General features: G+C 40.4%; 2 protein-coding genes across 4 annotated transcripts; one reads left to right on the top strand and one right to left on the bottom strand.

Moving 5' to 3' along the window:
• Positions 1–473: 473 nt before the first annotated feature.
• On the bottom strand, positions 474–11998 carry suz12b (SUZ12 polycomb repressive complex 2 subunit b). Of its 2 annotated transcripts, none has more exons than XM_079338621.1 (17): positions 11678–11998; positions 11303–11447; positions 10877–10923; positions 10462–10526; positions 10223–10291; positions 10017–10066; positions 9489–9574; positions 9168–9399; positions 8951–9056; positions 8745–8850; positions 7967–8144; positions 5268–5356; positions 4796–4939; positions 4087–4244; positions 3184–3382; positions 2536–2615; positions 474–2371 (listed from the first exon to the last, which is right to left on the bottom strand). In XM_079338621.1, exons 1-17 carry the CDS (start codon positions 11690–11692, stop codon positions 2059–2061), a joined length of 2082 nt encoding a protein of 693 aa, XP_079194747.1. In that variant the 5' UTR covers positions 11693–11998; the 3' UTR covers positions 474–2058. The 2 variants fall into 2 exon arrangements, with proteins under 2 accessions (XP_079194747.1, XP_079194748.1); XM_079338622.1 differs by having other exon boundaries at positions 5268–5353.
• An 885-nt stretch (positions 11999–12883) lies between these two features.
• utp6 (UTP6 small subunit processome component) lies at positions 12884–21592 on the top strand. Of its 2 annotated transcripts, XM_079372694.1 has the most exons (20): positions 12884–12945; positions 13064–13183; positions 14078–14162; positions 14251–14292; positions 14455–14547; positions 15173–15220; positions 15309–15372; positions 15471–15589; positions 15766–15843; positions 15957–16038; positions 16597–16678; positions 16751–16929; positions 17131–17210; positions 17313–17390; positions 17697–17876; positions 19050–19130; positions 19822–19931; positions 20091–20157; positions 20341–20413; positions 21015–21592. In XM_079372694.1, the coding sequence occupies exons 2-20, from the start codon at positions 13092–13094 to the stop codon at positions 21167–21169; spliced, it is 1788 nt and encodes a 595-aa protein (XP_079228820.1). In that variant the 5' UTR covers positions 12884–12945; positions 13064–13091; the 3' UTR covers positions 21170–21592. The 2 variants fall into 2 exon arrangements, with proteins under 2 accessions (XP_079228820.1, XP_079228819.1); XM_079372693.1 differs by lacking the exon at positions 12884–12945 and having other exon boundaries at positions 12952–13183.
• The last annotated feature ends 296 nt before the right edge of the window (positions 21593–21888 follow it).

Below are 21888 nucleotides of genomic sequence, written 5' to 3'. Positions count from 1 at the left end.
CACTCAGTAGACACTGGCTTAAAGTCAGAGATCACTTCATTGCATGTTCTTGGGTACAATCAATTGCTCAAATTTAATCTGTTAAAAGGCAAAACACTGAGCAAACTTCAAGACTGTTTTTTTCCTCCGTCTTTGCCTTAATGTACATAAAACAATGAGCTATAATGTAACTAGTAAAATACAAAGTATTTAGGGAGAATTTAATTTAATATATAAAATTGATCATTAAATTTAGATTTTTTTCAAATATAATCTGCTTTAGCCTAAAGAGAGCAACATCATTCAAACAGGGTGACTGTTCTCATGCAGATGTTAATATGGGGACATTACATAGATCCAGTGCCTGCCCTGAACACTGACAGAGAAAATGTATTCATGGCCTAAAGTAGACTAAACCAAACCAGACCAGACAGACAGAGAAGACCGGGATTGAGTGTAAAGAGTCATGGTTTCCAAAACATTACAGACATGAATAAGGTCAAATGTATTTTATTTCTTTAAATATAAAAATCCCCATAGCCAGAGTGTACAGTTCACACGTTTGAAACAAGGTGTTCAGACAGTATTTCTGAATACGTCTCCCTTCATCCAGATGAAAACAGAAAACCCTCCATGAATACTGGAAGCAGGAAAATAGATCATTTGGTTTTCCACGAGGAAGTCTGATGACAGTAACTTATGATATTCCCCCCAACTCATGTGCACACTACAAAAACACAACTAGTGTCTTTTTTTTTTTTTTTTAAGAAACTTGTCATAAAATGAACAAAGAAAGAATTCTAATAAAATGTCCTGAACTAAGAGAGTGATGGAAATATTACCCTTTGGCATAAACTGCACCTAAAAGAACACACTATGAAGTTGGACCTGGAAACCAAACGTGGAGAGCATATTGCTTTGAGAGATGAACTGCCACTTGTTCAGTCATGGAGTCAGAATGGGGCACAGCTAAACATTTGATATAATTACATGTATACACATTTCAGTCAATAATCAGCTACTGGTAGTTATGTTGAAAGTCAACATGTTCAGACCTTGACATGATAAAAATAACAAAAACAAACTAAAGGTGCCAGCAGCATTACAAAACTGTCCGCTTTACATCTTGCTCGCTATGCACACTACATGATACATGGGGTGATGTTCTGCTGGTTGTTTCAGTAAATCTTCGGAAATAAAAATCAGAAAAGTTCCCTGGCTTTCCTTGAGCTATTAACAATGTAGGCCAAAAAGGCGAAGGGGGTGATGAAGGAGGAGTTTCGTTTTTTTTATCTTCTTCCAGGCAGATAATCAGCCAAAAACAAACAGTCCATTTCAGGCCTTCGAACACGCTTTATATACTCTGACAATGTAAGTCCCTCTTAACTGTATAAACCTTCAAATGAAATGTCATTCACAACAGTGAAATCAAACCCACCAAAGTTTCTCAGCTGGTGACGGCAGAAAGGCTGCATTTAACGTTTCAGCACAGCAGGAATAAAAAAAAAAAAAAAAAAAAAAAAAGAAGACAAATTTAAGGTGAGCCTCCTAAACACAAACACCAAGTGCTAAAAGAATCAGATAAAAGGATACGTTTTCAACAAGGTTATCATGTATGTATACAAAGAATCAGCAGTGACAATGTTACCAGTCCGGCTTTAACTGTACTCTTCGTACAGTTTTCTAGAACAAGGACATAACAAATACAGTTGTGCCACGTCAGAAGACTCCGTTTGTCCACACTCTCATCCAATCACAGATCATGTACTTCAGCGGCACCTACAAATGCATATGACGTAGGTTCAACTTGCATCAGCCGGTCCTCAAAACTCCTGGTTTGTGTCGAGGTGGGTGATTCACTTTGATATTGTTCATATTTGGTTCAATTCTCAAGTTCCAAAAACTTGTTTACCTTGTATACAGGTCTGCTTTATGTCAGAACCTCCAGAGACCAGTTCTCACGTCTAAGCACCGAAGGGTTGGTAATGTTCATTAAAGAAAAAAAAAAAAAATCAAAACTAAACAACGAAAATTAAAAACCACATCAATCATTGTTCCTTGAATTCGATCCAGCCTGCCTCAGTCCGTCAGTGCGCTTTTTGTCCTCTTGCCCTGTTTCCCCCCAGATGAGGCGACGGAGTTCCCATTGCAGACTCCGGCTGAGCCCAGAATCTGGTCTTGCTGCTCCTCCTCGATTTTGGGCAGCTCCTCCCGGATCTGTCGCAGACGGGCCACGGCGCGGTCGATGGTGGCCGTGCTCACCAGGTTAAAGTCATGCATGCTGACTAGATGCAGGAGGAAGTTGCGGCAGAGGTTGCGGCGGACGATGTAAGCGCCGTTGTTCTCGGCGAAGAGCATGATGGCCTGGTTCATCTGGTTGTCGGCTATGAAACTGCAGAGAAAGAGAAGAGTGTTAAAAAGAGTTAATCTGTACTGAAATGACTTCCATGCATATAGAGATGCTAATTCAGCGAACAGTTGGTGTGGTCTCTTATTTTTCTTTAGATCAAAATACTGAGTATTCATATTATTCAACGACAGCTGCATAGAACATACCCATGCTTCATGACGTGCAGGTTCCACAGCTTCATCACCTCCTTCTCTCCCTCGTTTACATCTGTGAACTCATCCAGTTGCTGTAAGAAAACAAAATCAGATATGTATGATTATAATCATGTAAAGAAAAACAACAAATAAAAAACCTGGTAAAACATTGCAACAGTAAAAAACAACAACTAGCAAGACAATGACAAATTGATTTATTTACTTAAGAAAAGCAAAAGAAGCCATGATTGCAAACATCAAAAATGAACAATGGTCGTACGCCGGTTCTTGTCCATCTATAGGACATATTTTGTGTTAGTGATTCAAACTGTGATGTAGAGACAGCAGACAGTCATGTTGGCAGATTCAGGACATCGACACTGAAGTGATGAAACGTTGTACTTGGCAACAGTTTTTAAATCTTTACACCTTCATGTTATTGATGCTGTCAGACACTGTAAGTCTTTGTTGCCATGGTGATCAGACACCTAAATCTGTACAACCAAGCTTCGACAGGGATGTGATTGGCAAAGGGGGAAAAGGCAGGAAACGGATCGTCATAGTGCCTTTTGTTCGATTTAGCGTCCCAAACTTCAGTGTGCGTCCCTGCAAAGCTTGAATCCAACAATGGCTGATCACAGGTCAGCGAAGGCTTCTCACCGTGGCAGTCTTCTCTCTGAGCCACTCGGGATCTCTCTCGTCCTCGCTGTCCAGCTCCATCTCCTGAGGCCGCAGCGGCATGCAGCTGTCACTGTGGAAGTACAGTCGGTTGTGTCCGCTGACGTAGGTCCTCTGCTGCTCCATTTCTCCGTCCTCAGTCTCCAGGAACTCTGACAGACTCGGTTTAGTCCTCTTAGGCCTGGTGAAAGTGGGAGAAACAAACCCCAAAAATACACCACGTACGTCAGACTTAAATTTCCTTCTTTGTTCAATAAGATCCACTTTACTTTTAACTCCTGGAGGCCAACTTGTCTCCTTTTTTTTTTTTTTTTAATTTCATTTTCAAATGGCATCTACCCCGAATTTGCTTTGCACAACACACACTGAGGGTAAAATGAATCAGTCGTGTGTCATGAGTTGTTCCAAAGTGAAAACACCTTTGAGACAATCACTGGAGATAGCAATATTTAAGGAGCATATTTAGGAAGATTGGTGAGTATTCAAAAGGCCTCACAATCAGCTCGAGAAATGGAAACTGTCTCTGCACTAAACCCCCTCCTCATATTAGTTTGGCCTTACCCGCCGTGAACTCCACATAAAGCAGACTTTGAGAGAAAAAAAAAAAGATAGAGAATCTAAAAATGAATTGGTCTCATCTTGAGTGACTCACAGATGTCTGCGCAAAACAAAGAGTCACAGCTTCGTATTGAATTCTCATTTTACCAAAAGCAGAGTGCCGCCCGGTCAGGGAGTCACGTCTCTGCTGTGAATACTAAAGTTCTCATCCATTATTATCCTGATTTTAAACTGAACTCTGCCGCAGGCTCTTTATGGAGCAACAGAGAGTTCGACTAAAGTCTTACTAATAAATAAATAAAGCTGGAACCGATGTCTCATGTTTACCTGCAAACCAGTATGTGAGTGACCGCGGTCCTCTTGACTGGCCCATTGCGGCTGAAAGCGAAGCCTGGCTGGCTGTGGATGTCCTGAGGGTTGCCAACATACGAGCCGTCATAGCACTCATTGATGGACACGTCTATCCGCGCTCCTTTCGGGTGAGGCTAAAGGTTTTGGAAAAAAAAAGAGAAAAATGTCAGCAGACACACATCAGGTGGGGAAAGAGACAGATGGAGGATAATAAGCAGGTAGGAAAGGCAGAGGTTTTCCCTGGATTCCCCTTTTTGTACTTTGTGGCTCGACAGCAGCTTGAACCAAAACGGAACAAAAATGGTCTCCTGCACTATGTGAGAATAACACAGCCACTCTGCAGGCCTCTCCAATCTTTCTGCTCCTTTGAATATGCAAATCCAGAAGGTAAAGTGTGCGCTCAAAATTTCACATCAGAGGTCAGAAATGTTTTTCGGAGTTTGCTGCTTGCTTAAAATACATTTATATATATGAAATGGTCATCACAGAGGAATGAAGATAATCGCATGCTAAGGACATCGTTGTTGACAGTAAAACAGAAGGATTTACATTTTCATGTGTAGTTCTAATAAGCGTGCGTCAGAATTCTCTCTCTTTCACAACGGAGGAGGAAAACAACACCCGCCCCCGCGTGGACGCGGCCTCAGACAAACGCAGAAACAAAAGAACACATGCCGTGTCTCACCACATAGTTGAAGATGAAGCGGGAGTGGGAGAGCTTGAGGTGTTTGAGCAGGCTGTAGAGTTTGCTGCAGTTCAGGGTACACCAGGGGCAGTGAAGATCGTCTCTGGCCTCCGTTTGCTGCCGTGTGTTATTGTTGTACAGGAACTGAACAAGAAGGATCTTATTAGTTTCAACGAAGACGAGAAAGTCAACCGCTAACAAATTTATCAGGATGATTGTTAGAGTAATACATGACACCAGAGCTACAGCTGAAAATGTTATCACCTGTGATATACGAGTGTGTATGAGTTTAGATTACATTTAAGTCAACATTTTCTTTGGTCTCAAATCACATCACTTATTCCAAACAAAAAAAATAAAAAGTAAAAAGTCTTCAGTAACAGACCACAAATACATTTTGCTCTTCAGCCACTTACAGATGGATGTAAATCATTAGTCCAACAGCCAAATGTGTTCCTGTGTTGTTGTGTACCTGATAAAATATACGTAGCTTCTGCCGAGGCTCACACGGGACCTGCTCTTTCCTCGTCTGAATGTCTGTGCTCACTGACTCTTTCACTGCTGACGGGAACAGATGGAGAAGTTATTTCTTGGAGAATCACAAATTTGAATCGACACATTCAAACATGTTTTCTTTTTTTTTCAAAGAAATCGTAGCAAATGTATTGTTTGACCAAGACATCAACATATGAAATGACAGCATACACACAGTGTACACACACACACACACACACACACACACAACTGTAGAAGCCGCTGTAACACCAGCAGTATTTAACGGCTTCAGATGAAGCCTTTGGCTGCTTAAAAAAAAAAAAAAAAAAAAATCTCTGTTAGATGAAAGCAAACCAAGTACATTTTCCTGTAAGACGGTCCCATGTCTCCTTCCATGTCTACACAAGAGACACAACTAGACGTGAGAACAGAGCGTCCCCCAAATCGATGCTTCGCAATGAATCGAGTAGGAAACAATAGATCAGGCTGATTTCGCCGCTGGAGCTCGTTCGTATCCAAGCTGTCAGAACAGATTTTGCCGTTTAATTTAGTTCACATTTCCGTTTGACAATGAATCCTGGAAGGTGGCTCGACCCCACTTTAGACTCGTACAACGATCCAAGAATAAATGAGAAACTAGAGCAGGGAAATGGCTCATCATTAAAAGTTTATCATTCTTGTAATTATGCTGTTAATTGAAATCTTGTAGCTGTGACTAACAGCACACTTTCTGATAGCACCACATTATGCTAGTTTACCTGAAAGGTGCAAACAGATTATAACAGCACTGGATCGACGAGTCGACTGGAGTTTTACATTTTATGTGATAGGATTACACTGCTGCCCATTTACCACTCAGACAGACATCACACATTTTTCAATGGCAACATTTGAAGCCAAATCAGCTGCCTGAAGTTCATTCATCGAAACATGACAGAAAATGTCTCCTGCAGTGACATTTAAGTTGCCAGGACAATCACAGGTTCTGAGTCACACGGAGAAGGACTCAGCGGTAATGACTCACTGAAGACCTTTTCACAGATTTAGATAGAAATAGACCAAAAATTCCACAGAGGGTGAGCAATTAAAAAAAAAACTATCACTCAGAGAGTCTGGTTTGAAATAAAATGCGTGAATGTGTCCTTAATAAACATTAACTGTTGATAAAGGGTCGACTGCTGACACAAAATCTAAAACCTCGACCAACAGATGAGAAAACATTCTACTGTCTTTTCTGAAGTTGGCTCCTGTGACGTAACATCCTGACAGAATAACTCCTGAGAAGAGGGAGAGTTTTAACATGGCATTCATGAACGCAGTGTTCGCCCCTGAAGATACCCTGCTCCTTTTTCAATAAAGATCAGACACAACTCGATTATGCACCGATTTTCCCCATCACAGAGAGAGAGAGAGAGAGAGAGTGTGAACCTTTCTGCTCCGTGACCCAGTACACTGTTAGGGCCACGGGAATGTGCAACACACCAGTCACTTTTCAGCATCTGTTGGAGACAGTGTTGAGAGGTTTTGCAAACTGTGAGGCTTACCTTGCTGATGTTGACATCTATAGCTCGGTTTGGTCTCAACCCGTAGCTCAGCTTGAGGAAGGGTTCAGGAGGCTAGCGGCAGCCATTCTGACCTTGAGCCTTGCCAAGAGTGAATTCGGACACAGGCCACAGTGACTTATAAAAGGTTACTGGTTGAGGAAAGGTTTGTCTTATCAGTGCCGAAGGAGATGCTACTGTTGAGTTTTGCTATTCCAAATTCTCATCTTGAGTTGAAACTTTTCTTTGGTAGAGCAGGTTCGCAGAAACTTTGCAACCGTTGCTAACCATTTAACAAACCTGTTCAGCCCCAAGGTCTTCCATGTTTGGACAGATGTTTGTCTGCTGGCAAAGGAGGACTTGAAAGCTCTGTTGGCTAGTACTCCGATCCTTTGAGTTAGCCATAGATCCAACATCTCCAAGTGTTCTTCTCCAAGAGGACTCATCAAGTGTTGAGCATCCCTTGAGCTTCTTTTCGTAAAAAAAAAATAAAAAAAAAATCTGACATTCACCAGAAAGGTTACTCAACCATAGTGAAAGAGTGATCTGGGTCATTCTTTGCGTCATCCGGTAAGCCCCTTGTGGTCTAAATGGACAATAACCCCCTTGGACTCTTTAAGCAGGATGAAAAACTCCAGCCACCGTCTCATGCGATGGAGTCTGTTCCTTCAAGGATTTACCCTGCAAATCCAGCATATTCAAGGGAAAGACAACATGATCGCATACGTCCTTTCGAGGTTCTTAGTGAGCCATGCTATATTTCTTTGATATTAAATGCTGTCTTGGCACAACCCATTGACCGGAGGAGCTGTTAAATGCAAAACTGATCTTGTTGGGGTTTTTTTTTGTTTTTTTTAAGCACTTCCTGACCTCCATACTCAACCACTGAGCTGCTGCACCTGTGGGCTTGTCTACTAAAACCTGAGTCAAGTTCCTCCACCTGTCCATCACGCTGTAGCCAGGATCAGAAGCATGGCCTCAACCACCATTTTTCTTTTCACAGAGTATTTAAGGTTACTGATAGTTTTTCTTACTTCCTTATGTTTGTACTCCCCTGAGCCAGGGTTGTAACAACACATCACAATGCCAATGTGAAAACATAGTTGTAACTAACCTGTGCTACATTTGTACTTACTCATGAGGGCAGCTCGGTGGTTGCTGGTCCTGGTCTCCATGGGGCTGTAGCTGTCTGAGTTGCGGGTAGCAAGGGGTTTGGCCACAGGTGCAGTGGACTTTCCGCTGGCATCACCCGTCCAGCGTAGCATGAACTGCAACGTGGGTCCCTGAGAAAATGTCTCAAATGGTGGCAGTCTCTGAGGGACGGGTCAAACAGTCACAGTCAGCGGTGAGGAGGTGGGACGAACATTAAGTCAGTGAAGCCATTGCATTATTTAACTGTGCGTTGATGCTGTTTGTCGTTCGACAGGAGCAGAGAAAAACATTAGAACTAGTAAACAGAAAACAATATAATAATAATAATAATAATAAAGTGCAGCGATTAAGTTACGTGCAAAGAGATGGTACGGGCCCTGTGCAGACAGTCTTTAGTCATTAGCCACTCTCTCAAGGTGAATTCTCCTGATTAAACCCTGCTGCTCAACCCGAATAATTCAGGAGTGTTGTGCAAGTGTGAAAGCACTAACTGTCTTCATTGGACATCATGCAACAGACAAGATAAACGTTTGGATTGGTACATCAAAACAACAGAATACTCCTCAACATGATTTACTTTTTAACAATCATGACCTGCCTCTAAAAAAACAAACAAACGCTATTTAGAGTATGTCACCACTTGACTGAAATCTGTCAAAGGGTTGGAGAACTTCAGTCTTTGTTTACATATGATGTGTCTAAGAGGAGGTAACTACTTATGAAACACAGTTGATGTCTACACATGTACAAGCCCTCCTTACTTTTCCATCGAGAATTGTTTCCCATGTTGCTCTCTTCTTGCTGACGGGGCTGTCCTCCATCCCTTGCATGGACACCTCGTACTCCCCATCCAGCAGCTGCAATCTCCTGCAGGGGGGCGGAACCACAGCAATGATTTGAAGGACCAGTCGAAGGATTAGAAAAAGAGAGTTTAAAAAAAAAAAAAAAAAGACACACACAACCTTACCTGTTTTTATCAAAAACAGTCATCTGTGCAACATAAGTCTCTATGGCCTCTCCCTCGTCTCTATGGGATGAACTTCTCTTCTTTCTACTTGGAGTATCCGTTACATCTTTAAAAAAAATGCATGCAACATTAAATTGTTAATTAAATACACACTCTACACAGACCATAAAAAAAATTAAATAAAAACCCACAACGGGCTCAGATGCAGATTCCCTACCAATGTTTTCATTGGCCTCTCCGTTGACCAGACCATTAGTTTCCCTTCTCCCTGTACATGACACCCTGAACAGGAGGGAGTAGGACTTGACCATGTGGCTGTTACTGGGCTCAAACTCGTTACTGGACACCAGTAAGGAAGGGTAGGAGCCAGGCTTGGTTTGGTTACCGTCAGGATTCAAAGGCACCTGCTTTTTACCTGTAGGCACTTGCTTAATAGGGCAGCTGACATCCTGAAACACAAATAACCACACTGAGTGAACACACAGAGGCAGCACCATTGTTCTCTAAAGCCAGAGACTTTTAGTAATGCTTACTTTACCTTGCGTTTTTTATGGCAGACTTTGACTAGTAGCACCTCTAGGGACACAGAATTTTGTTCATTTTCTGAATTCTGTGATGGCTTTTCTGCATAACGACAAAAACAATCTAATGTTAATCTTTTGTTTTTTCTTCTGATTTCTAATACACAACAAACACTGATGGCCACTATTTACTCTATGTCATGGTTATAAAGCTGATGCTCTTTGGATATCGACAATGACCTCCGTGAGGGAAAATATAATAATCTTCTGTCACTACACCCACCATGTTTATATCCAAAACCTTTGCTTTGAAATGGATTTAGTAAATGACAACAGTTTGTGTCCCTGCAAATCAGCTTTTAAAACAAAATGCACCTTGACATGTAGTAGGAGCATACAATCGTTAACTATTGTTGTACTTAATAGTTTGCACTTCATCCAATGATTTATTTATTTTTAAACTTAGCCCATGTTCAGTGCCTGTGCAGATTCGTCTCTCCTAACAAACATATCACACTAAAATATAAAGAGTAAAACCTGCTTACCATCCTTATGGAAGAACCCAGTGAAAGTTAACTGTAGATGTGAAGTCAAGCTAAACGACGAGCAGAAAAATGTACAGATAAGTCAGAGTGCCTCAAGTGTCAACATTAATAATGACACATCGCATTAACACTGTTTGGCAGGTATAATGCTGAGAATTACTCAGCTATTAAAAAGGACACAGCGGATCTTTAAGAGCTTATTTTACCTCGGAGAATCCTGCTCCACCTTCATCTTCTCGACTGTCTGCAACATGTCATCCACTTTGAATGCTTTCCTGCAGGTAAGGATTAAAAGTTTGTTATAAGTACTGTGACCCATCTGAAACTACATTAAACTGATCATGCATCAAGTGTGTTATGATACCTCGTTGGTGCAGTTTCATTTGTATTAAAAGCAACTCTTGTTGACATATAATATCTGAGGAGACATCATCAGATTTCTTACCTTCTGGCATTCGTCCGACCGTTTCTGTGAGCCATGAAGGTGAGCGACCTGTGCAAAAATATGGGCTACAAAAGAAAAATAAGAATAAATTAAAAATTGACACGTCAAAACAACAAAACACAAATGTCCCTATGATTATACATATACATGTATATGTATTATTAAATTTCAATGATCAATCTACACTCACATTTAATGTAAACATTGTTAAACTCTACCTCATGTAAATTGAAGCATAAATATGTTTTTATTATTATCGTTTACTTCATCATCTTGTCCTGTGCGTATTAGTCTTTGCTTATTTGTGTTTACTGTTGATATTTGATGTTACACCTTTGTACATACAGAGTGGAGTTCACTTAAGTTAAATCCCTTGTGTGTGTTAAAGCATACATTGGTATTGTCAATCACTTACTGCAATCAAGTTTCTTGTGCGAAGAAATCTGTATATCTGAGTCGGTTCTGGAAAGAGAAACAGTCGTTACTGTGATGTTGATAATCCCATGGTGTCTCTACAACTTTTGAAAGATCAATCCAGTAAAACAGTCTAATACATTTAATCAGCTTAGATATATAAAAAGGCAATTCTGTTGTCCATTTGTCCTGCCTTATGACACAGACCAGATCTTATCTACCACCTTTTAAATCACTTCGTCATAACCTGAAAAACAACTCTACATCATGTTTACTCACAACAACAAGAAGAAGATAATAGATAATAAAAGCAATGACAGTGGGGTTAAACTAGTAATTAAAGACTCGTTTTAAGCAAGGGAACGTCCTCCCTATGCAATAAAAATAGAAAGGCTTTATTAAAGCAATACGAGCAACAGACTCTTACTTTCAAAGGCCTGCAGAAACAGCTCATGGTCGGCCTGGATCTGCTCCATCTTCGGCTTCTTCACAGAGTTCATCACAGCCGACGAGGCGGGGTACACGGCGCCGTTAGCTTTGCAACTCGCCCCACTCATAATATGACCTGAGCTCTGCGGGTTAAAAAAAACACGTTAATAAACACGGTACACATAATGGCTACACGTTTGCTAAGGCTAGTGGGCGAAATACAGTTAGCAGAGAAGCTAAGCTAGCTCAGCTAAGAGCACAATGCTAAGATGTTTTAGAAAGCTATATAAGCGCAGGAATCATTCGCTAAAATAAAAAAAACAATCAAAAATCGGCATGTGGTACACATTGGGTGTAAATTAAGGCAACCCACCCTGGCCGATGGCATTAAATAGTTGTCCCGCTGCCTCCAGCACAAGCCTGGCAGAAACCCATGAAGAGGAGGCGACGAGACACTGGCTAGTTAGCTAGCAATGCTAACATGGTTTACCAGAAAATAAACCTCCGCACGCCCCAACATTCAACTGTCAAATCTGTAGTTTGATATCCGACATACGTGGATGTATATATATTTATATTTTTTTGTTGATAAGATAATTGATTATCTATTCTATTATTTATTGTCGGTGTGCGGTTCCCCTCAATTTGTACTGAACAACAGAGTATAAGTCTGCTGTCAGCCAATGGGAAGCGGCCTGACAGAATGCAGCACTGTGATTGGCTGCCAGTATCCGGAGATGACACACTGAACCCGCTCTCGCTTTCTGTGATTTTGCGGGAAATCGAGTTTATCAAAATTCACCTTCATCTAAAAGAAGATCGTGACATTAAAAGTATCAGACGACAACGAAAACAAAAACACACCATAGTAAAAATAAACATTTGTATTTCTTGGTCTGCTCCTTTTTAATTTTTAATTGTAATCCTTTTTTTTTATTATTATTGTCCTCTTCTTTAATGTTTACTCTTTTTTCTTTTATATTTGAGTATGTTTTCTGTTTCGCTATATTATATTATATATCCTTGGACTACTTAAATAACTTGTTTCTGTGTGTTACATTTTAGGACATGGGTTTAATTGACTTATCCAGCAGATTTCTTTCAAAGAACATCCTTTACTTGTATTAATTATACAGTCCGTTTTTTATCTATTTTATTTGTTTGTTTTAAGTGCATGAAATAATTAATTTAAAAGAATTAAGTGATACCAGTGGCATTCAAACAGAGAGAGCCTCAATAACTAAACTAAATAATTATGTATTATGTCTAGGCAATGTATGTATGAGTACTTTATTTAGCTATTATATAGTGCAGAGATTTTACAGCAAAAACCCAGAAGCACAGCACTAAGTCATCTTGTAGCTTTAGCATTTTTTAATTATTAGATTAGTTGTTGTTTTTAATTTCTCTTCTAAACTTTAGGTTTTCCAGATCAACACGTTGTGTTTAAGTGCTTCAAATAACTTTCCTCAATTAAAATTAAAAATGTATTTTTAACAGATTAAAAAAATTGCTGCTATCCAATATATATGTATATTTTATATATTATTTTTAATGTACTTTGAATTTGTTTAGCCATTTTATATACATACTTGCTCATGTTTCCAGTGGGAACAATTTACAGACGGGACCGGAAACGAGGTTCGTCACAACTTCCACACATGTGTGGAGCATCAGCGCATAGCTTCATCGTTTCGGTCTCACAGTGTTTCAATTTAAGACGACATTTAAATAAATATCTGTCCCACACATTTATCAGTCTCACCTGAGTCCGGACCTGTGACGTCATGGCGGAGATCGTCCAGCAGCGGATCGAGGAGAGGATCCCTGAGGTGGAGCAGCTGGAGAGAGTGGGACTGTTCACCAAGAAAGAAGTCAAGTAAGACTACTTTTCACTTACTTGAGGGCTTTCTATTAAAAAAAACAAAAACACACACACGCACACACACCTCTGCTTTCAGGCCAAGGCTTTAGATGGGAGGACAACATTTAGTCGCAGTAATGACCTGTCTCACTCTGCAGATGTTTTTTGTTTTTTTTAATTGTCGCCATGAAGTAATACAAATGTAGACTTCTGAGGAGACTTCATATTTCATCGATGGTCTTGACACTGAGTGAAATTAATCTAATATATAAAGATCACATCCTCACATACACTTCATCTGATGGGAACCTTGATCACAAGAATGTAGCCTACATGTTTTTCACGTGATATAGTTTATATTTTTTCTGATCATATTACTTTTAGTATTTATTTCATGCACTTAACAACAACGGACTGTTTGATAAGTTAATACAAAAAAAAGGATGTCTTTTGAAAGAAATGTGCTGGAGAAGCCAATAAACCCTGCTCCAGTGACTCTCCTAACATGTGACAAAAACAAGTTAATGAAGTAGTCCAAGCAAGTATAATATAATAAAGCTAAGCAGAAAACATACTCAAAATGTGAAAGAAAACACAATCAAGAAAGAGTAAACTTTAAAGAAGAGGAAAAGTTCTGTTTATAAGAAACACAGGTCAAAACGTTCCCAATGTGTTTGTGCAATTTAGACACCGTGCACTAGTTTGCTTTCAATTTTAGTTATCAAGTACAAGACATTTCCCAAATATTTGTTTATAATATGTAGTGAAAATAGGAATGAATGTGTTATTTTTTTTTTTACTAAACTCATAACACATTTTAAAATCATGTGTCTCTTGACAGCATGAAGAAACACAAGAGAAATTCACGTTTTAGTTCTAATACTGAATGCATTTTTATTTCTTTATTAGATCCATTATAAAGAGAGCCACAGCCCTAGAATACAAGCTCCACAGGTTGATCATAAACAAAGAGGACTTCATCGCCTACATTCAGGTAGAAACCCGTTTGTTTGTTTTTGGTTGGGGGGGTTATTAATTCATGTTTGATGGATGAACTTAATGTAAAAACTGTTTGTTTTCAGTATGAAATCAACATTTTAGAGCTGATCAAGAAGAGGAGAGCGGTAAGTCCTTTGTATTAAACAGACTGAACTTTGATCATATATTGGTTTAAAGTTCAGGTTTCCTTCATTCAATCGATTGGAAATCCCCGTGGTTATAAGCACAGTGTGTTTATACCTTCAAACCGTGTCCTGTTTTATAACAATGGATTTTTGCTTTTGCAGCACATTCATTACCAGTTCAAAAGAGAGGAGATCGAGTATCCCATCATCCACAGAATAAACAGCGTCTTCAGCAGAGCGACAAAGAAGTGGAAGGTACCATGAACATATTTCACATTTTTTATAAAAATCAGCAAACTATATGACCTTCGAGATTTACTACAGATCAGGTTTGAAATCAGTACCAGTCAAGACTGTCACTGATGGGCTACTGTAGTGTCTCCACATTACTACTGTGATTAGAAAATGTCTCTTCTTTAAAGAACAAATAACTTCAATTCATTTGAAATTGGACTTTTAAACCTTTCCCATGTGACGGCCTAAGTGAGTGACACGCCGCCAGCACACTAGATGATGATGTTTGATTGATATTTATGGTCTTGGTCTTGACTCGGTCTCGGAGCGCTCTGTCTCTGTTCTTCAGATGTAAAGTGTGTTATATATAAAATGTAGGATAATTTATTATGCAATTGAAAGGTTATTATAGGCCATAGAAATTAAGAAATGCTAAAAGAAACAGATTTCATTGGAAAGATTGCACGTGATTAACGTTCTCAAACGTTTCACAGGTCTTTAGAAAACATGTGAAACTTTGTTCCTGTGGGCGGCTTTGTTTACAATCTTTACATTAAAGGAGATATCATTCGTATTTATTTTGAAATGAATGAAATATTGAGCTGATCAATGAATTAAAAAGGAACAAAATCTTCTTTCCCGACAGGATGACATGCAGCTCTGGCTCTCACATGTTGCCTTCTGTAAGAAATGGGTAAGTCATGATGTCATCACACGATCACAGTACGACTCAGACACAGCTCTCATAATCGTAACCCTCTCCTCTGGGTTTCTCTCATCAGGCCACCAAAGCTCAGATCAGCAAAGTGTTCTCGTCTATGCTCGCCATACACCCCGACAAACCAGGTATAGAAGCTGCTGCAATGTTTCCTACACCTCAACTTTTCACTGACGCATCATCCCATATCTAAAAAAAACAAAAACTCTGTTCCTCCCCTTCATAGTGATGTGGATCATGGCGGCTAAGAGTGAGCTGGAGGACAGAAATTCATCTGAGAGTGCCAGACACCTTTTTCTGAGAGCTCTGCGATTCCATCCCAACAATAAGAAAGTTTATCAGGAGGTAAAACCTTTTTTAAGTTCAGTATTTCATAAAAACTGAAACTTTTGTTGTGAAACGTTTTTTGGATTATACAAAATCCAGTGACAAGCTGTGAATGCAGCTGTTTAAAAAAAGAAAATATGATTGTGGATTTGTCAAATATTCTTGTCTAATGTTCTCCAACATGTGTGCCTCAGTACTTTCGTATGGAGCTGCTTCACTGTGAGAAACTGAGGAAGCAGAAGGAGGAGCTTGAACTGGCTCAGATGGACCTGGTGAGTGTGTCACGGGATAAACACAAACACGGGGAGATGTGCAAAGTGAACACAAACACACGATGCATGGCGTGTAAAAAGCTGTCTTAATATCGGCTCTGTCCTCTCCCCAGGGTGAATATGAGTTCTCTCCAGAGATCCTGAGCGCTAAACTAGCCGAGGTTGTGTACCGAGAATCTACTGGGAAAATCAAAGGTTGGAGTTTCTATTTATTTATTTTTTTAATGATTATTTGTCAAAATATTTATGGATTTAGACAAAAAAATGTTGCCTATTTCTATAATCACAAAGTTGAACACAAAAGCAGGGAGACAGTTGACCAATCTTGCAAAATGGTTTTTTTGACTTTTGACTTTTTTTGACACACACACACACACACACATTCACCGTGTGTGTATGTTTTCAAACAGCTGTAAGACATGACTGTAACACTGTAAATCTACCTCTAGGACAGTATAGTTAGATCACATCTCAGGCGTCTGTTATTAAAAAGTAAAGCTTTTCCAATGTGTTTTGATCTGACCGAACAAACTGGAGTACCTAAGGTGCTAGTAGGAGGGTTTAGATCGAAGCAGCCAGGTTAGCTGTCTGCTAACCTAACAGGCTGCTGGAACAGGTTGCATGTTTTAGGAAGCAGTCAGAAGAGAGCTATGAAATGATGAATAAAGAGAACTGTTCTTTCTATGCGAACAACTTCTGAAAGCTCCCAAAGCAGCGCTCTCTTAACTCTGTTCTTGTTTTTCTCTCCAATAGAAGCAGAGTTCGTCATCTCCCTTCTGGGCATAGCAGCCATCTTTAAGTTCACCAAAGAACTCCAGGACTTTATCCTGCAGGAGTAAGTCCCACTCTCACTTGACTCTGATTGGACCACACTCATGTTTCTAACATTTCATCACTTTGTGCGCAGCTTACAGGCCAACTACACAGAGGACAGCCTGACGTGGGATTTCATGGCTAAGAGGGAGCTGGAGGCTCCGGGGGCAGGAGAGGAGCTGCAGACGGCTAAAGGCCGAGCTTCAGATATCAACCGCAGAGAGGAGCGCTGCTGCCAGGTCTATGAGGAGGGGGTGAAGAGCCTCAACACTGGTGAGACCTCGTGCAATACAGAGAGTGAACAGACATGGTGCTTTACTGTTGTTTCGTTTGCTCGTCTCTGTCAATCATTCTCAAGAACATACACATGATGCCTGAAATGCCTTGGCTGTGTTCATTTTCTGCTGACTTTTTTTTTTTTTTTTTAAATGGTCATAATACAACATTGCGGTGCTTGTCTTCTTTTCACTGCAGAGCCCATGTGGACATGCTATGCAGCGTTTTGCTTGGAAAGACTGAAGAGGAAGACAAATGTGCAAGAGCTGAAGGAAAAGGTAGCCGGAAAGTTTGACCCAAGTGGACATAACAAATATCAGCAGCTCGACTGTTTGTGATGGCCTGGTTTTTAAAGGGTTGTGTTTGTGTGTGTGCGACAGAGGCAGGAGAGGCTGCTGGGAGTGCTGCAGCGGGCCCACGACTCCTCGCTGCTGAAGGAGGAATACTACAAGAACTGGGTGAGACGCTTTATGTACAAGTGGAATCAACAGGAGGGTTTAAACCTTTACGGTCCCTTTATGTGTCTGTTCACGATGATAGTTCTACCTTATATTTGTTATTAAGGGCGGTGGTGTTGTACTTGAATATATTCTAAGTGTTCAAACGTTGTTTCGCTCGTGTGTGAATGGAAAGAGAAAAATATAAGGCACAGCTTTCAGTATAAAGCCTTCTCCTTATCCCCCCCCCCCCCCATCTCCATCTGCACTATGACTTTAATATTAAACTTGATTAAACACAATGACGTCTGTGATTTGTGTATAAAGCTGCAGGTCCTGCTCTCATCTGAAGACGCGGAGGCAGCGGCCAGCGTCGCCGTGGCAGCCACGCAGCGCTACAGCCAATCGGTGTCGGTGTGGAGCCTGAGTCTGCAGACGCTGATACACTTGGAGAGTGGAGCCGTGGGCAAGCTTTTCCAGGACGCTCTCACGCACGTTAATCCCAAGGTACGCGGAGCTCACCGTCGCGCTAATGAACCGATTTTTTTTTTTTTCCTCAATCACATCGATTTTCAGGGTGTGAACTGAACACATCGGCTGTGCTTCTATTACAACAGACACACTTATCCCCAAGACACACAGACCACTCTCTTTCTTATACACACACACACACACACACACATTCATTTATCAGCCACCAGCCCTGCTGTGGAACTGGGCCATCTCCTTGGCCCAGTTACTCTTTATTCCACTAAAGCAACTTCTTCAATCGGCTCTCTCCGCCCCCTTGTATTCCAGAAGAGGATGAAGATGTGTAAGATATTTCATTTAAGCTCGACGATGACTATATGGTGTTTATAACTCCAGTTAAAGTTGAAGTGAAGCCTGAATTGAGTATGACTGCGGTTTTTAACCAGTCCGCTTGACACATTTACAATCTCTCGACTAACCCTGAGAAGTGGCCCGACACACCTCAGGTTTCTGAGGTTGTCAGTCAGTCACTCTTTTAGTCATCAGTGAGACTTTAACCGCTCCTCTTAAATCATTAGAAAGAAGGCATCAGATGTTTTTCTTTCACTCTGCTCCGCCCCGTCACTCCTACCCTTCACACACGCACAGAACAATGCTGTATAAGAATGCTGTGTGAGTACATTTGTCTCAGCCACAGGAGTTTTGTAGTTGTTTGGCAGAATAGCTGCTTGTTACTGTGGGGGGGTTTAACAGACTGTGTGAGGAGGATTACTACACGCTCGCTGCTCATTAGTTAAGTCTTTTCTTCTTGAGATAAACACGCTCTTTAAGTGTTGGGAAATGTTATAAACCACCTGAGGTCTGTCTGGTATGTTGAATGAAATGTTTTTATATATATATTGCACAGTACATGCATTAATGAAGAAATTTCTCCCTTAAATCAGTTTTAATGTTCTATTCAATTTAAATAGACACATTTCTGATTGTGATCCTGATTGCTAGCTTACAGCTAATTAAGGCGCCCTGCCACTCAGACGCTACACCAGGACATCTAGTAAAGCTCGACATGCTCAAGCACGTCGGCCTGAGACGTTTGACCTCATTACCAGAACTTCTCGTCGTGTTTGAAGCTGAAGGGAAGCATGTGGACTTTTCCCTGAGAAAGACGAGCCAGCTAACGGCTGAATCTTTTCCGTCCTGTTTTGACAGGAGAGTTTACCTCTGTGGCAGCTGCAGGTCCAGTGGAGCGTGGCCAACCAGAGTCCTGAGGAGACAGAAGCCGTCTTCAAGGTAGATTAACAATCGAACGATTGCGATTCTTGTTTCAATAACGGGAAGAAAGTACGAGTCCTGGACACTCGATATTTGAGCAGAGACAATTGGTAGTAATGAGGCGCTGCTATCATAGCAGCGAATGAAAGAGTTCAGAAGATAACAGACGAGACAAAAACTGTTTGCAACAACACAGAACTTCACAAATGTCAAAACCAACAAGATGCAGCATTTAATCGACACCACAATGAGAAGCTCCAATCACCTCCCGACGCTCTCAACACAAATCGTGAGAGAATCGCATCGTAAATCTTATCGTGAGTTGAGTGAATCGTTGCATCCCTAATTTTAAAACGGGCTATCCCAAAGTGTCAAAGTATCAATATCAACGGTAACACAGAGTGCTTTCACTAACAGTCGTGTATTTGTTCAGCATAGACCACGACGACGTCCTCTTTATGCCTTCAGTTTGTTTAACACGCTTGGTGTACTTACTCATTTCATTTCATTTAAAAAAAAAAATCACAGTATAAACATTGACAGCACTTATCCTGTGTTCAATCATGTCACCTTTCTTCTGTAATATAAATGTTTAATAAGAGAACGTGTTAATCCTGCAGATGAACACTTTGGATTTGTAGCCCTCTTAACGCTTGCTCTGTGAAATGAGACACTGTCTCAGACTATTTGTTCTCCTGTTTGTTCCCAGAGAGGTCTGCTGTCTGCTGTAGCGGCTGTTGCCATGGAGATGAAAGAAAGCTACCTTGATTGGTCATTCTCCACTGGAGGCTACAAAAAAGCGAGGAAGACCTTTACAAGGTAAAAAAATAAATGTCTGCTCATGTTGATATATAAATAAAGCCTCTTTTTTTTAAATCATTGTCAAAAATTATTTTAGTAAAAATGTTAAATAAAGTCAGGGGATATTTTGTGTTTTTATGAAGCTGTGGATTTTAATCTGTTTTTCTCTCTCTTTAGCTTAAATGAAAACCGGCCCTTGTCCAAAGCCTTTTTCACCAAGATGATTCAGATCGAGAAGGAACAAGTATGTACGGAAACGATGTGACACATGACACACAAGACAAAAACTATCTAAAACCTTCAACTTTACACGTAAACGTTTTCAATTCTTTCAACTTAAAATAAAAGGAGTAAGATTTCTGCACTTCCATGTTTACATTACTGATAACCAAGATGATAGATAACAATGTTCTTTGTTCTTTTTAAGGAGAGTCCGAAGATGAGCTGTCTCAGAGATTACTACGAGAGGGCCCTGCAGGAGTTTGGCACCTCAGACGACAGTAAGCACAGTTCAGATGATTTTAAAGCTGTGGTCCCCAGGGCCCACCCCCAACTCCTCCATGAGAAACCCTGACCCAAGTTTCTGATGTTTTTCAACCAATCACATTTAATTAGTGAAAGATTTTGCAGTTTGGACTTCAGACATTACAAAACATGTGACTGAACGAAGACATGGAACCAAAGAGGCATGTTCAAGAAGCGCTTCGACCTTTTTGACACGTTTTTTTTTTTGCCAGGCACACATGCGACCCATTTTTGGGTCCTCATCCACATCTTGAGAACCATTGCCTTAAAAGAACAAGAGTTGGAAGGAAAAGAAGTGTTACTTTTAAATATTTATTCACCATGTCTTGTTATTCAAGTGTAAAGGACTACATTCTAACAGAGCAGCTAAAACAAACTATCGGTTATTAATGCCAAATACTTTTGAAGTCATGTCACCCGATGTAGCTCAGATCTGGTTTGAAAAGCAGTAAAAATACATTCTTGGTCAAATACTGGATCCCACTTCAACTGCTGGTCTGGTTTCAAAGAAGAATCTATAAATGTGGCTGTGGGAAGTTGTCTAATAGTTTCTGTTGTTTTTCTGTTTCCCTGCAGATCTGTGGCTGCAGTACATCCAGGAGGAGCTGGGACCCCTCGGGCAGCCGGAGAACTGTGGGAAGATCCACTGGAGAGCTATGAAGTTTCTGGAGGGGGAGAGCGTGGAGAGGTTCACTTCAAAATATACGCTCCTTCAGACTGGACATTTATGAGCAGCGCCGAGGAATCCCGTCAGTTCAGAGGACGACTGGAAACGTTCATCCGCTGAAGGAGCAGGTCATGTTCTTGGGGCATGAGCCTGTTAGAATCTATGCCCATCCATGAATTGTTTCAAGGTTTTCAAATGGCAATCCATCGCTGCAGTTTGTCAAGTTTGCTGTCCAGCCATGTTGAACAAAATGTTCAAGAAGTTGCAATTGCAGATTTAAGTTGTAACATTTAACAGCTAAGATTTCCAACTTGAATCCACTCTGCATTTTTTATTTACAGATTCTGATTTGATACCAGACCGATGTAGAATTCCTAATTTCTTTGAGAACCATCACTTTGATACTGTTCTAATGATATTAAAACAGTCTCTGAAAAGTTTTCTTTGTGATCCCTCTGAGACAGAACAAATATACAGACACACCTCGTTCATGTTTTTTTTCCCATCTCAAGTTAATGTGACAACTAGATCTAGTTGTCCTCTGAAATTCTCATTTCAAACAATGATCCAGTCTTCATAGTCGGTACCAACAATCATCATTCAAATGGCCACCTTTTAGGCCTTACAAAAACACAAACATTAAGCAGAAGTAAGTATTACATCATAGTTTCACATCGATGACATTTTTTTTTTAGACACCAGGTTTTAAGGGCACTTAGTTCAAGTGATTTCTTGAAGCAGCAGCTTCTAAACAATGTAACTGTTATGAGGTATAAAAAACAC

This window comes from Symphodus melops (genome assembly GCF_947650265.1).
Source record: "Symphodus melops genome assembly, chromosome: 2".
NCBI classification, from domain to species: Eukaryota; Metazoa; Chordata; class Actinopteri; order Labriformes; family Labridae; genus Symphodus; species Symphodus melops.
Note: the sequence above shows the minus strand (reverse complement) of the source record. Positions and strands in the feature narration are given on the sequence as shown.

Excerpts from the sequence above, each read along its gene's own strand:
- suz12b (XM_079338621.1), bottom strand. Across the intron at positions 10,527-10,876 it reads GCACAAGAAACTTGATTGCA|CCCATATTTTTGCACAGGTC; the intron begins GTAAGTGATTGA and ends TTTCTTTTGTAG. Across the intron at positions 10,067-10,222 it reads GTGGAGCAGGATTCTCCGAG|CTTGACTTCACATCTACAGT; the intron begins GTAAAATAAGCT and ends CTCGTCGTTTAG.
- utp6 (XM_079372694.1), top strand. The coding sequence starts at position 13,092 with ATGGCGGAGATCGTCCAGCAGCGGATCGAGGAGAGGATCCCTGAGGTG. Across the intron at positions 15,373-15,470 it reads CATACACCCCGACAAACCAG|TGATGTGGATCATGGCGGCT; the intron begins GTATAGAAGCTG and ends TCCCCTTCATAG. Across the intron at positions 16,039-16,596 it reads ATCTACTGGGAAAATCAAAG|AAGCAGAGTTCGTCATCTCC; the intron begins GTTGGAGTTTCT and ends TCTCTCCAATAG.